We start from the raw sequence: 16,069 nt of genomic DNA on the forward strand, positions 1-16,069 counted from the left end.
TTCAAAAACACCTTTGTGCAATTTTCCTAAAAGGCCACAAATGTGGAATTTCAGTTTCTCAGACCTTTTCAAGAATGTGGTCAGATTAATCCCTCTTGTAATATGTTAGCTTGAAAAAAAAAAAAAAAAAACTTACCAGCAGCATGAAGTTGATCAGCCAGGTCATATAGCAATTTAAAGTTCTCTCCATTCTTCAGCCCTCGACCTAGGATTGACAATTAAAAGCACAGAAATTAAAGGGTATTCTCATAATCATTAATAGGTAAAACTGCAAAGTGCTTCTAAAAACATTTAACTTTGAACTTTACATCTGATTAAAAATCTTCTCCATTTTCAAGAACGGAGGGATTTTTAATTTTACCAGACACCTCTGCAGTGTACAAAAGGTGAACGGTCTTGCAAGACTAGAGTGCGCATTTGTAAGCGCTGCTATGAAGCGGGGCTGGATCACTAGATAAGGCCTGCTTCAGTGCCATATGCTAGCAGCATGGAGAGCGTACAGCTTGGCCAGTTGCTCAGGCATGCCACCAGCCTCAATTGTCAATCTTCAAGAGCGTTCTCTCTGCATAGGTTTCAAAATATTCAAAACACATGCATGATAAGTTATCTCCATGTACTGTATGGACATAGACCCAATAATGATTTACTCAACATATTAAAAAGGCCCTATACTGCGTTTTTTTTTTGTTTTTTTCTATTATCACAAAGTCCTCTTCTATAGAAAATAACCATATTCCAAACCAGGCCCCAAGCTGTTCAATCAAATGCTAAAGTAATGTTTCAAATCATTAGTGGGAAAGCCTCATCCTTTACATCAATCCACCTTGTCCTGGGGACTGTAATGATGGAGCAACTCTTCAAATGGGAGTATTTGTTTCAATTGTTAGTGTCCTATTGTCCATGAACACAGGCAATAATGTGCATGCAGTATTATAGTATCACGCAACACGGCCTACTACAAGCAATGTGGGGAGGGTTAGGCGTTCTCATCAATGATCTGAAACATTATTTTAGCATTTGAATGAAGTTTGTGCCAAAATAGTAAGTGTCAATCAACAATTTTTCCCTTATATAAGCCTGTAAAAACTAATAATACAGATTTATATATGGTAGTTTCTTTTGTATACAGCATATTCAGAATGTGTCCCTCACATGACAGCATCTTTTCTGTTTTAAATTGGTGTTTTTAAAAAAATGAATACAAATTTTTAATACGATTTAGGCTTTTTACTTTTTTTTTTTTTACTGGGTAGACAAGCAAACCCATACTGCAGCTGCATTATAACTCGTGGGTTTGGTCCTGAACACTGACGCACAGATAAAATCACTAAGGGCACACATTGAAAATTTGCAGAAGATTTTTAGGCTGTAAAAACATTAAAAGAATTGACATGCTGCAGATTTGACAGATGCTTTGATGGTTCAAATCTGCAAGGAAAAAATAAGCAATATGTGCGTCAGATTTCAGAAATCTGCATTACTTTCCTGCTACAGTAAAATGCGGACTTTTTTTTACTACAATAAAAATCCAGGGTATGAACAAGCCCTAACTGCACAAAGCAACAGCACAGTGAGACAGCAAACAGAGTAAAGAAAAAGATGATTGAGGGAGTTTATTGTGTAATGCTTTAGTTTCCAATCAGCCTTTTTTTTTTTTTTTTTTTTTTTTAATAAGCACAGCAATACCCCAAACATTGTATGGGTAAAGTAATAATAATCCACTTTGTTTTGGTTGTGTATGGTCACCACTTTCTAATATTGCTATATTCAGTCACATGGCAAAATTAAAATCTATTACATTGGGATTTCCAGGCAACAAATATTCCTTCAACCTAACAAGTTTGCAAATATGTCTCACCATCGTCTGTAAACTTACCTCCAGAAACCACAACCTTGGCGCTGGTCAGTTCAGGTCGATCGCTTTTTGTCAAGCTCTGCTGTAACCACTCAGATTTTCCAACTGGTGCAGGGGGAGTTACTAAAACATTGAAAACAATTTTCAGGTATTTTTCCCTAGCCTGCAAGTGGTATGACTTATTCCCAGTCCAGTCATCTACATGCACTTTTAGTGCTGAAATTCTCATAACATGCCGTCATATATTCAATAGATTAATCGGGAGAACAGGAGTCTTCTGTGGTCATGAAGTGTTAGGCTACTTTCACACTAGCGTCGGAATCTCCCCGTCGCAATGCGTCGGGCAGAGATTCCGACGCTAGTGTTTAACGGACTGCACAACGGAGGCAGCGGATGCATTTCTCTGGCGCATCCGCTGCCCCATTGTAAGGTGCGGGGAGGTGGGGGCGGTCCGTCAGGAGCAAAAAACGTTACATGTAGCGTTTTTTGCTCACGACGGTCCGCCAAAGCACAACGCATCCGTCACACAACGGATGCGACGTGTGGCAATCCGTCGCAATGCGTCGTCAATACAAGTCTATGGGGAAAAAACGCATCCTGCAAGCACTTTTGCAGGATGCGTTTTTTCTGAAAAACGACGCATTGTGACGGATTGCAGAAAACGCTAGTGTGAAAGTATCCTTAGGCTACTTTCATACTTGCATTTTTCAGCTTCCGTCACAATCCGTCGTTTTTTGAGAAAGCAAAAATATTTGCAGGATCCTGCATTTTTCCATAGACTTGTATTAGCGACGGATTGTGATGGATGGCCATCCGTCGCGTCCGTTGTGCACTGGATGCGTCGTTTTGGCGGACCGTCTTCACGAAAAAAAAGTTCAATGTAACGTTTTTTTCATATGTCAGATCCGCCATTTCCTACCGCGCATGCGCGGCCGGAACTCCGCCCACTCCTCCCTGGGACTTTACAATGGGCAGCGGATGCGTTGAAAAACTGCATCCGCTGCCCACGTTGTGCCAAATTTTCACAACGTGCGTCAGTACGTCGCGCTGACGCTTAGCAACGGACCCGTACCGACACAAGTGTGAAAGTAGCCTTAGCTTGTGTTACAGAGCAGTCTCTGTGGAGATAGACAGTTAATGAACCAGTGACTGCACATTCTCACAAACACTTCATTACTACAACGGACTTCTGCCCCCATTCTCCAGTTCTGTGGATAGATGGTAATTGTTTTTTATGGGGTAACCTCCGTAAAGTTGAATGAATGGAACCAGATAGGTACAAGACTAATGTAAACAGGAAAGAAAGGATCCAGCTGCCGATCAGACAAGGTAATATCTGGTTTTAAGTCTATAGTTAAAAAACATAACAGTATAAATAAAAGATCACTTGGGGTATGGGGAAAGAAAAATTTCCCAAGATCACTAAACGTGTTGGGAACGCACACCGCATTCTTAAATTTGGTTTGCAATGAAACTTATCTTGGGCGGAACTATAAATTAATTAGGCAAAACGTGTAAATAGCAAATGCTCCGATAGGCAAAGACAAAACCAAATCCAGACAATCAGCAATCATCTGCAAAAAACCATAGGTGAATAAACAAAAGAACGAAAATTAAATATATATGAGAAATGGAAATAAAATTAAAGAGTGAAAAAAGAAAACCATTAAGAGAATTAATAATGAAACAGTCTAGATAGTGAATGTTGCACTATCATCATGGTTTTTAAAAAACGGTCTTGCAAATGTGCAAACAGATTTTACAGATAGATTGACCACACTTGACAAAACCACTGACAGATATCCAAATCCCTGGTGGGGGACAAAACGTTACCTAAACTAGTTGCCTTACGCAAAACAATTGTAATACCTTGATTCAAAATAGAAGCATTAAGATATGTAAATTACGGTTAACAATATTAGAGATTGAATTAAAGTGAATATTATATGCAAGAATTAAGGTTAGTTTATTAGAATTATTCTCATTTGTATCTTTTTTTTTTTTTTTTTTTTTTTTAGGTATGTGGATCTTATTAATGAAAAGGAGTTGCCCCATGAACAGTTAATTTTAATCAATAGATCTAATATTATTATTATTTTTATTATTATTATTAATAATTTCCACAGTTGGATGTGTCTAAATAAAATGTTCCTGTGCTGAGATAATCTTATAAATGTGCCCCTACTGTGTACTGTTTAATGGCTGTGTCTGACTTTACAGGAACATGGTCTGATCATACCACAGCTCCTGGGCAGGGGAGGAAGCAAAAGATTATACAGATAGTACAGCATGGGATTGTAAATAATTATTTCTTTGAGGTAAATCATTTTATTTATTTTTAAACAGGCAAGGAAATACTTTATCTTACAAAAAAGAATCAGCTGTGATCCCCTTCTGTAATGTCTGTATACTCTTTTGCTTCCTCCCTTTCCAAGGAGATGTGGTATGATCAGACCATGTTCCTGCATGGTCAGACACAGCCATTACACAGTACACAGCAGGGGCACATTTATAAGATTATCTCAGCACAGGAACATTTTATTTAAACACATCCAATTGTGGAAATTATTATTATTCCAAGATGTATTGATTAAAAGCAACTTTAACTTTGTTCATGGGAAAACCCCTTTAAATCCATTGATTTTGAATCTACAATATTTATGGCCCGATTTAAATAACAGGAGGGGTAATGTCTATGTTTTAATCTTTGTTTAATGACCTTTGACTCCTCCTGAAAAAGATTAGAATTGCTGTAATTTCTTTTGGTTCTGGTGAATTTGCCAACCGGAATAGACCTAATTGTATGACGTGAAAACTTTGGACATGTAATATAGTATTACACAAAGTGGTTTTCTATACATATTGCTGGAAATGTGAAGGCCATAATGGCCCACAGGTTCAGGGTCAAAAAATGTAAGGTAAATGTTGTCTGGATTTGGTTTTGTCCTTGCCAATCGGAGCGTTTGCCATTTCCACTCACATTTTGCCTAATTAATTGTCCATGGGTATTTATACTTCCGCCCAAGATGGTTTACAACAAAATAGGGATTTTCGTGTACTCACCGTTAAATCCTTTTCTCCGAGCCAATCATCTGGGGACACAGACCGTAGGTGTTATGCTGCTGCCACTAGGAAACTGACACTAAGCTGAGACAAAAAGTTAGCTCCCCCTCTGCAGTATACACCCTCATGCTGGCTCCCAGTGAACCAGTTCAGTGCAAAAGGTGTAGATCATTAATATGATATCAGAGTACAACACATCAAACGCAAGACAAGCAGAACAAACCGAAAGGCTAACAGGGTGGATGCTGTGTCCCCAACGATTGGCTCAAAGAAAAGGATTTTACAGTGAAACACAAAAATCCCTATTTCTCCTTCGCCTCATTGGGGGACACAGACCGTGGGACGTCCCAAGGCAGTCCCAGGGTGGGGAACATCATAACAGGTCAAAATCCATGCACTAACTGATTAAAGAAGAGCCACCACCGCTTGCAGAATACGTCTGCCAAGGTGCGCATGTGTAGGAGTCGGAGTGTGAATACTGTAGTGCTTTGAGAATGTTTGCAGACTGGACCAAGTTGCAGCCTTGCAAACCTGTTTTGCCGACGCCTGATTCCAAAGGCTCAAGAAGCGCCCACTGATCGAGGAGAGAGTGTGCCTTAATCCCCGCTGAGATAGGCGACCTACCGCATCAGAGGTAAGCCTGAATAGCCCAGTGAATCCTTCTGGCTATTGTGGCCCTGAAGATACTTACGGAAGGGCGCCGTCCTCGAGACTTACCTTCTGAGAGCCCTCACCACAAGCAGGGCGTGAAGAGCTGTTTCCACGTGATGTGCTGGTGCTGGATCAGACGAAGGAAGGACAATGTCTTTAATAAGGTGGAAAGACGAGATCATGTTGGGTAAAAAAGATGAAAATGGTCTGAGGACCACCTTGTCCTGGTGGAAAAAAAGAACTCGACAGGACAGAGCGGTCAGCTCCAAGCCCCGCCAGATAAACGGCACTGCGACAAGAAGGCGACTTCCCAAGACAGAACTGTCCAGCAACGGTTTTAAAAAGCGTCTCCTGAAGAGCGCCCAGGACCAAATTAAGGTCCCAGGCCTCTATCAACAATCTATGGGGGAGTACCATCTGGAAGACCTCCTGAATGAAACAAAAAAAAAACAAAAAAAAAAAAAACACCTCACTTGCAGTTTGAAAACAATGCTGCTCTGGAATGAAAAACAGATAAGGCTAAGATCTGGCCCTTGCGAAAGGCTAAGCGCCGAACCAGAGTCCTGGCCAGTATGGACAAATTCCAAAATGGATGGAACGGGGAGACACGAGGAGGACGTCGGTGGACCCTGCACCATGCGACAAAGGATTTGAGGTGCGGTGATAGATGCGAGCTGATGCAGATTTTCGAGCGTTAATCATGGTGGGAACCACCTGTTGAGAGAACCTAGAATGAGTTAGAACCGAGGCTTCAACGGCCAAGCCGTTAAACACAGGGCCCCTGAGTTCTGGTGGCAAATCGGACTTTGGTAGAGGCGATCTGGAGGATCCGGCAGTTGCTAGGAGACGACGATCTGCCCTAAGTCTGCATACCACGCCAGGCGTGACTATCCAGGGCGACTAGGACTACTGGAACCCACTCTGCATTGAGCTTCCTGATGACCGTCGGGAGTAAAGAACGGGGGAACCACGTACGGAAAACAAAACTGATGCAACGGAGTAAGGCTACTTTCACACTAGCGTCGGAATCTCCCCGTCGCAATGTGTCGGGCAGAGATTCCGACGCTAGCGTTTAACGCACTGCACAACGGAGGCAGCTGATGCATTTCTCCGGCGCATCCGCTGCCCCATTGTGAGGTGCGGGGAGGTGGGGGCGGAGTTCCGGCCGCGCATGCGCGGTCGGAAAAAGCGGTCCGTCAGGAGCAAAAAACGTTACATGTAGCGTTTTTTGCTCCCGACGGTCCGCCAAAGCACGACGCATCTGTCGCACGACGGATGCGACGTGTGGCAATCCGTCGCAATGCGTCGTCAATACAAGTCTATGGGGAAAAAACGCATCCTGCAAGCACTTTTGCAGGATGCATTTTTTCTGCAAAATGACGCATTGTGACAGATTGCAGTTAACGCTAGTGTGAAAGTAGCCTAACCCCAAGGTCTTTGAATTGCAAGATCGAACTATAAAATTGGATGCCTTGGTGTTCACTCTTGAAACCAGCAGATCCACATCTGGAGACCTCCGGAATTAACGAGTGATTCCTCCCTGCCCATCGGGAAATGCAGGTTACCTCGTGCATGGCCGCCCTGCTGCGGTTACCCCTTTGATGATTGCTATATACGACAGCTGTGGCGATATGCGACTGAATTCGGATTGGGTGACCAGCCAGAGAATAAGGAACTGCTGATAAGACAGTTCTTTGGCCAAAAATCTGTGGGACTTGTGTCCCCTAGACCTAGTTTACCTGAATCCATTCTACTAAGCTTAGTCGGTTTAAAAACAAAAAAAAAAAAAAACGAGACCTGTGATGCTCCTGTCCCCACGAGAGGAACGCCCCGAGCCAGAAGAAATGCATGCATTGGCTTGGCAAGAAATGCAACAAAAAAAAACCAGAAACGTGCCTGATGAAAAAAAAAAAAAAAAAAAAAAAAGACATCTAGACTTTTGCTGGAGGAGTTTACTCTTTTCTTCTTCTGGCATCAGAGAGAAGCTGAATCAGCATTTCTCTAAATAAACGCTCGCTCTGATAAGGCGGGTATGTCAAGGACCTTTTAACGTACCGTCACACATAACGATATCGTTAACGATATCGTTGCTTTTTGTGACATAGCAACGATATCGTTAAGGAAATCGTTATGTGTGACAGCGACCAACGATCAGGCCCCTGCTGGGAGATCGTTGGTCGCTGAGGAAAGTCCAGAACTTTATTTTGTCGCTGGACTTCCCGCTGACATCGCTGGATCGGCGTGTGTGACACCGATCCAGCGATGTCTTCACTGGTAACCAGGGTAAACATCGGGTTACTAAGCGCAGGGCGGCGCTTAGTAACCTGATGTTTACCCTGGTTACCAGCGTAAACGTTAAAAAAAACAAACACTACATACTTACCTTCAGCTGTCTGTCCCCAGCGCTGTGCTTCTCTGCACTCCTCCTGCATCCTGTGTCAGCGCCAGCCAGCCGGAAAGCACAGCGGTGACGTCACCGCTCTGCTTTCCGGCTGACCGGCGCTGACAGTGCAGAGGAAAGCAGAGTGCCGGAGGACAGACAGCTGAATGTAAGTATGTAGTGTTTGTTTTTTTAACGTTTACGCTGGTAACCATGGTAAACATCGGGTTACTAAGCGCGGCCCTGCGCTTAGTAACCCAATGTTTACCCTGGTTACTGGGGACCTCGGGATCGTTGGTCGCTGGAGAGCTGTCTGTGTGACAGCTCTCCAGCGATCAAACAGCGACGCTGCAGCGATCGACATCGTTGTCGGTATCGCTGCAGCGTCGCTTAGTGTGACGGTACCTTTAGACTCAGAGGCTGCTCGCCATTCCTTGAATCACAGTGCCCATCGATGGTGATGGCATTAATGTAGTAAGAGCAGCACAGGTAGCTGCGTGCAGCAAATATACCCCGTCTCAGGAGAACTGATTGCTGATTGCAGCATTCCTTCTGCAAAACAAGGGGGGGGGGGGAAAAAAAGGAGGTATCTCACCTCTATAGTATGCTGACCTTTTTTAAAAGCGCCGCGTGACCAGAGCCAGAACTAGAGATGGGTCTGGGTAAAGGAGGGGGGTAGGCGGAGGCAGCACTCCTGGTTACCATCAGTTGTTGGAGTGGGAAGAACGGTACCCTGCAGGGGTCCGTCGGCCTGGAACAACACTGGCATAGCCATAATACACAAGAACAGTGTAGGAGGGGGAACATGGAGTTCGCATGATCCTTGGTGGGATCTGTACCCAGGATCCAGCGCTGCAAGGCTGTAGTGTTAACAACTGAACCATCGTGCTGTGTAAAATATGGAGGAGTCATCCGAGGCAGGCTGGCGAAGACCCCAACCGATAGAGGAGGGATCATAAAAGGATTGTATCGCTGTGACCAGTGACGCTATGGGCTTCGACAGCGACAAAGCCCACTCGGAGGGCTATAGTGCAATGTAGATACCAGTCCCTGCAAAATGAGGCTTTACCACAGAATAACCCCTCACATGTTAATACCTATATCCTCTGCAGGGAAAAACAATGGGACCGCAGGGTCAGAGCACTTACCCAGGACTATTGCCCGTTGGTGCTCCAGGTCTGATAAATCCATGGTGGGATTTTTATCCCAGGACCCCATGCTGCCAAGCGCCTTCCAGTGATCTACCGTGGATGTGATGTGCCCCTTTATGTCAGGCAGTGCTCAGCGTTCAGGCATGTAATTCCCTGTATCCTGAGAGATCACCCGGGTGGACAAAGATGGCCCTCAGGATTTGCAAAGGTCGGAAGTCTCGCAGAGAGCGAGAAGCGCCAGTTCGGAGGGCAGGGCTTATGCGTGCAGCGTCATCCAGTGGGCAGAGCCTCATGATTGTTCTGTGAATAGGCACAAACCGGGGCCTAAATTTCTGTGGCTGGCATGAGCGTTACCAGGGAGAGGGGAACGCCACGGGGGAGCACACTGCAGCCAGACACAATCAGAGGAGATAGCACAACAGCGGGTGAATGGAGCTCTGGGAAGGAATCCCGCAGACATTTGTGTTATGTTTGCGATGAGAGCTGTTCTTGGGATGCGCACCACGTGTAGGGCTCATGACATCCTATGCACATAAATCTGTCCAGACACCGATGGTGCCAATGTCATCCGCTCGAAAATGCTCCACGACTACGCCTAAGCCGGGACCTAAATTTTGTGGCCGGCCTGAGTGTTACCTCAGGGAGGTTGGTCCACAGGTGAAGCCATGGCTGAGGCTGCCTGTCAGCATGGGGCTAGTGCTGAATATCCCGCTGCAGAATCCCACCACTGACTGGATCCACTCACCACGGGTGCGCGTCCCGGCATGGTGCCTCCGCGGATGACTGGGTTTCAGTGCCGAGGAAAGCGCGTGCACTCTACTGTTCTGCTGTAGGTCAGGTATTGCAGCGTGAACGGTGCAGGGGAAAAAAACTCCATCCACCATCCCTTTGTTAGGGAGTTGGAGAGGAACCGTCCGCCTCCTTCCATCATCCGCTTTAACAGTGGTGATGCAGTGGGGGCTGCACAGACGCCAAGAGGGGGTGCCTCGATACATCCACGGAGTTCAAGACCCCAGGTGGACAGAGCCAGATGTCAAGCATTAGGCCTGACTGCAGAAGAGGATACATGGAGGCGACACTCCATGTGCTCGTCTGTTGATGGTGCGGGGAGATCTGTGCCCTTAAGGGACCTGTCGCCCCTAAATTCAGCCCAGGCAATGGCATCCCACGTTGCAGGAGAGGATACGTGGAGGCGACACTGCACGTGCTCGCCTGCTGATGGTTCGGGGAGATCGGAGCCTTGAAATGTTCAGTCGCCCCTTCATGCGAAGAAAAAGTTAAAAATTGAAAAATAAAATAAAAAAAGTATGGTCCGAATAGCAGACCCCAGTGTGCCTCCTACGGACACTAAGCAAGAACTGGTATTATCCAGAGCCAGTGGGCGGTGTATACTGCAGGGGAGGAGCAAACTTTATTTGTTTCAACTTAGTGTCAGCCTCCTGGTGGCAGCAACATACACCACCGGTCTGTGTCCCCCAATGAAGCAAAGGAGAAACTAAGTTTAAGAACCCGATGTGAGTTTTGAAACGCGCTTGGTGATCTTGGGACATTTTCTCTTTCCCCATATTTCAAGTGATCTTTTATTTACACGGTTTTGTTTTTTTAACTATAGAATTAAAACCAGATATCACCTTGTCTGATCGGAAGCTGGATCCTTTCCTACCTGTCTGCATTGCATGATGTTGAGCTCGCAAGCTTACAATCTATGAAATACTAGGATCATCACCTTTTAACCAGAGTCTCAAAAGCAGTTAGTTCTGCTCAGCTTTCGGTCTTGAGAAATTTAAAAGATAAGCAGACGTTTGAGCAGAAAAAAAAAAAAATTTCTAGTAATAACCTCGAGCTCAAAGTTTGCATTGGCAAATATACATGCCTTAGAGGACAGGAATGGGGACATTAGGCCATGGAAGTTAATCAGAAACACACAGATTTTGGGGGCACCAATGAGATGAGAGAGAGCGCCTTCTACCTCTGTTGAAATGTCCCAATTACATTTTTATTGACTTCAGCATCTAAGAGGTTAAAAAGTTGGAGTATGGGCCGACACTTGGTGCTGATGGCACAGGTTGTGGAAAGTTATATGCACAGTGCAGGACGGGAAGGGGTTAATAGGCTATTTCCCTTTCAATTATAAAAGGATATTCCTTGGATGGTAAGGGATTTCATTTGATTGCTCATGGTTCAAGGCAGCCCAACTATTCACTAATATCACAATTATAGGCTATGACATTAGGAGATGGCAATAGCCATCTAACTTAGGAGTTCAAAAATGTATATGACCTACAGAATTAGGCACAGGGTTCCTTACCCTTATCTAGACTTGCACTGCCTCCTGAGATTGGAGCCACTTCAAAAGACGTGCCTCTGATGGTGAGCATCTTCACAGCTTCTTCACACTTCACCGTGCACAAGGCATTTCCTACAAAATGTGACTATTAACATGCTTACATATTACAGGATTTTATTTAGGACCACCTAACAGGAAAAGGGGTCCTGTACATTACCTACAGAGTATAACATTAATATACCGGTATATACACAATACGCTTACTTTCCATTTAGTATCCATCTGACGAAGTTCAAGTGGATGAAGGAAAAGAAGATTATTGCATTGAGTATAGTTTCTATCCACCCAGCAGCCATTAGTGTTACAGCTGGAAAGAAAAATGAAAAAAGCTACGTACCCAGAGCCGCAGCTGGCAGAGGGGAAAGGTGCCAATGCACAAACAGCTGGTGTCAGACGCTGAGGTTAGGGCCCCGGATTCCTAAAAGGACTGGTGGCATCTTCACCAAACACAGAAGAGCCTACGCTGCACACCATCCGTGTTCATAGAAATGTGCACAACTACATCTGCTCATTCCACAGAGAAGAGCCATTTGGAAAGCGATTGGGGGTAATCCTCAGGATTCCAAATATGTTGGTCCATCATGAAATGGTAAAGACATTTGCCACGTTTCTTCGAGTCTTTGGACCACATGGGACATTATAGTATAATTATAATAAAATGATTAACGTTTTATAAAATAAGTAAAGGTGACCTCCCCATCTTTATTAGCTAGAGTTAGTGCATGTGTATAGATAGCTATACACTAATAAAGTTAGGGAGGACACCTTTACTTATTTTCTAAGAAGACTACAGAGCACACGAGTCCACTTCTCTCCCGCTGTGCAGTGATACATTTGCGATTTGTGTGACAGCTGCACCAGGCAGCCCAGAGCTTTCCACCTGGGACAGTGTTATGTCCTCCCTCGGAGATTTCTCATCCCAAGGACACGGATTGTATGTTGTTGCGACGAGCTCTCAGAACAGCAGGATGTATTAATATTTAACAGGACATGTGGGGGAGAGGGCACTTGATATTACTTGGTGATGGGGGATGTACAGATGGGGTGAATCTGGTCACGTCTAAGCAGAAGTATACATGATAGGCTAGTCACAGTTCATATGTAATAAAGGAAATTACCACCTTATATTACCCATGCAGCATGCACATTGTATATCAGTAACATTATTCTAATAGCAGTTTTCTCATCTCATAAAATTACAGCATATAACCATGTATGGGCTGCAGAACTACGTCGCTCTCTACATTTTCTCTGTAAGCCAACTAAATTCAGCCCCTTTACTTAATGTGCTGAAGGAAATAAACATCACATATACCCCCCAACCAGGTCTCTAGAGTCAGTAAGCCAAACCTTCAACTCCAGCACTGTTCAGATGCAAGCACCCTAAGAAATGTGCAGCATCCCACCCCACCTTAAAGTTCACCAAAATCTTTGAAGCCAATCAGAAAGGACTGGGGCAACGTCCCTATCTCTCGCCATGTCAGACACGGTTCACCGGATTCTATTAATTATTAACTTGTAAGAGTGCACAATGATCTTTACAGATATAGGGAAATACGCCAAACCTTGAGAACAACATTACTACAACACATGACAGATCACCCTTTTCACTGCAGCTAATTTTCACTTTTCTATGGGATAACAGAATTTCACATTTGGTGTTGGCAGTTTCTGAATTACTATAAATGGCCCACAACACCACAAGATACAAACAAGAGAAGACAATGCCCTGGCGTAACACTGCATTATACATGTACCATTCCCCAATCACTACTATTTTTTTTATTATTATTATTATTATTATTATTATACGACTACTGCAGATCTTTGGATTTTCTGAAGAGGTGGGTTTTCAATTGCTTTTGACGTTTCAAAAGGAGTGTGGGGGGAAGTTCAGACTAGTTGGGGAACAGAGATTTATAGCAGGGAAGAAGCTCAGAAAAAATTATGGAGAATGTTCAGTGAGGAGCAGAAGAGCAGAAGTGCAAAGAAGGAAGATTGAAGATTCCTTGTGCGGAGGTAGTAGAATAGGGCAGATATGTATAAAGGAGACAGGTTTCACAGCCTTGTAAGTCATTGCCATTTGACTCATTTCAAACTGAATTTGATAGGAAATGAGTGGTCAGTAGAGGCGACGGACAGAGGAGAAAGAATAATAAGGGATGAAATGGATTAACTGTGAGGCAGATTTGGAGAAGTGTAAGAGTGTTAGATGGGAAACTCTCGAAGAATGTTGCAATAGTCTAAGAGGGAGATGATGAGGGATTACATTAGCTCCAAAGTTTACGATAATCACTTCAAATATGTAAAATAGCTTTACAGTAAAGATGGAAAGGGAGTATTAGATTTCTGCATGAAAGTCCACCTATAAAAATAATTGTATTTCCATTTTATCATTTCTTTAAACAAATTAAGCCTATGAAAAAAAAAAAAAAACATCTGCCAAATTTCTGCCAAAATAGGATTTTCATCATTTGCTGTCCTGCGACCTAAGAATTGTGTCCTGGCTGGTAGTGGTGGTGCACACTCAGTATGTGTATGTACCGCACACCGGTACACTAAGTATATGATTGCAAGAGGTAAAAATATTGATTCTTTTAATTCTGCAATAAACATATGTTTAGGATGAGACTACATTTGGAAAAATCACGGGTGGAAATATGATCCTACTGAGATCCCAACTGGATTCCCTGAACAAATGTAACCAAAAACACAAGTAAAGTAAGCATTTAAAAAAAAATAAAAAATAAAAATGTATAACCGTTTTTCTGAAAATCGCCCATCAAAATTTGGAATTTCATAAAAAAGGATAAAAGATGAGCACTAGCGTTAATATATACCCACTTCTTTTAAAGCTGAATACTCAGAAGCACCCTTTGCCCTGTCGCACACGGGACAATGCCCATTGACAAAAATGAAAATAAAATGAAATCTGAGATGTGCTCACCAGAATTATCAGAGAATGTTCAACAATATAGAATAGCCCGAGTGGCTTCCGTACCCGTTTGAGCTATGCTGCGGTGATGATCCGTCCTAGATGGTGGTACACTCAGTTAGCTGCGGGGGATCCTGCAGTACTAGGATGGTGAAAAGTTCTCCTGAGAACCCACACTGGGTTTGTGGAAAGGCTCCAAGTGCCTTGAATGATGTTACCAATAATGAACTGTGCTGGTATTGTGCCGGCCGGTCACTGTTCTACCAGCACATGTTCAAACAAAGTGCCGTCTTGCAGGCGTGTGACGTCACTGTGTAGTACGGACTCTGGAAAGCAGAGTGTTTGCTCATACAACGCTTTTCTGCAGTTGCCACTGCCTTCATCAGAGATTACACCTGCACTTCTTATATAGGCAAGTGTCTCATCTCAGGAATTGAGCTTGCATTTCTTTTTCTATGTTTATCAAAAAGCGAACAGTTCTCTCTCACTATTAAGATCTATTGGTCTCAATATATTTAATGTGAAGATCCAGTGGTTAGCACTGCAGCCTTGCAGCGCTGGGGTCCTGAGTTCTAATCCCACCTTGGACAACATCTGCGAGGAGTTTGTATGTTCTCCCCGTGTTTGCGTGGGTTTCCTCCGGGTTCTCCTGCTTCCTCCCACATTCCAAAGACATACTGATAGGGAATTTAGATTGTGAGCCCGATAGCAATGATAATGTGTGCAAACTGTAAAGCACTGCAAATATGTTAGCGCTATATAAAAAGATTACTATTATCCAGCTGCTTTCAGCTCCAGACATTGATTTATAAAAATCCGACCCCCTCCCCCTCCCCCCGATGTTTCTCCACCTTTGGATTATCACCGCAGCATAGCGCATAAAGGTAAGGAAGCCACTCAGGCTATCCTTTCCTATATTGTTGAACATTCTCTGAAAATTTGGAATTTGACTCCTCAAAAACAAAATATCAAAACATACATACGGTCTTGTGACATATCAAATTAAAGATTCTACAATTCTGAACAAAATGATGCCTCTTCCATCTCTATCATAATTGTAGCCCGAAATATAACAAATGTAAAGTCATACAAGCCAAAAATTCAGGCAGTTTCAAAACTTTAGAAATCTATAAAAATTAACTAATGAAAATTAATAAAAAAAACAAAATCAAAATTTATTTTAAATTCACTAAAGTAGCAATTCAAAAACCACCAAAGAAAATAAATATCCTAAGATGTCAGGGGAAAAAAATAAATTCGAATGTGGATCGCTTTAAACAGAATGACCCGAAATGGTTTTGCAGGTGGTAACCACAGACAATTACTCTCTCCAAACCCTTCCGGACCAGTTCTCTAGTTTGGAGTTTTGCTAGGTTGCCCTGTCGGTACTGGTAGCATTACGAGCAAACTGTAGCCCATTTGGGTTGCACAGGTAGTCCAAGTCCTCTAGGATGACATATCCATACATATTATCAAAACAGTCTGCTTTGTCTCTAGGAACAAAATCAGGAACTTGAAAACAGATCACAGGACGAGGGCTGTTCCACAAGGAGAGGCTGCCGAGGCTATAGAAGAGAATCATCTCTGCAGCAGGAGTGGTATCAGTTCATTTGGGAGATGAGGAACAGGAGGCATGGGGCCAAAGTATTTCAAAATGACCTCCTGCAGGTCAATGTGCTTTTTTTTT

At 43.5% G+C, this 16,069-nt stretch overlaps 1 protein-coding gene across 1 annotated transcript in view; it reads right to left on the bottom strand.

Annotated features, from left to right (window-relative positions):
* The window catches only part of ETFA (electron transfer flavoprotein subunit alpha), a 72,010-nt gene that overhangs the window by 32,356 nt on the left and 23,585 nt on the right, over window positions 1–16,069 (bottom strand). The window contains exons 6-8 of the mRNA XM_069765537.1: window positions 11,409–11,519; window positions 1,877–1,978; window positions 137–205 (exon numbers count right to left, since the gene is read on the bottom strand). Of these exons, the coding sequence (XP_069621638.1) occupies window positions 137–205; window positions 1,877–1,978; window positions 11,409–11,519 (282 nt within the window). The remainder of the gene's footprint in view (window positions 1–136; window positions 206–1,876; window positions 1,979–11,408; window positions 11,520–16,069) is intronic.

The sequence above is a fragment of the Ranitomeya imitator genome, chromosome 4 (genome assembly GCF_032444005.1).
Source record: "Ranitomeya imitator isolate aRanImi1 chromosome 4, aRanImi1.pri, whole genome shotgun sequence".
Taxonomy (NCBI): domain Eukaryota; kingdom Metazoa; phylum Chordata; class Amphibia; order Anura; family Dendrobatidae; genus Ranitomeya; species Ranitomeya imitator.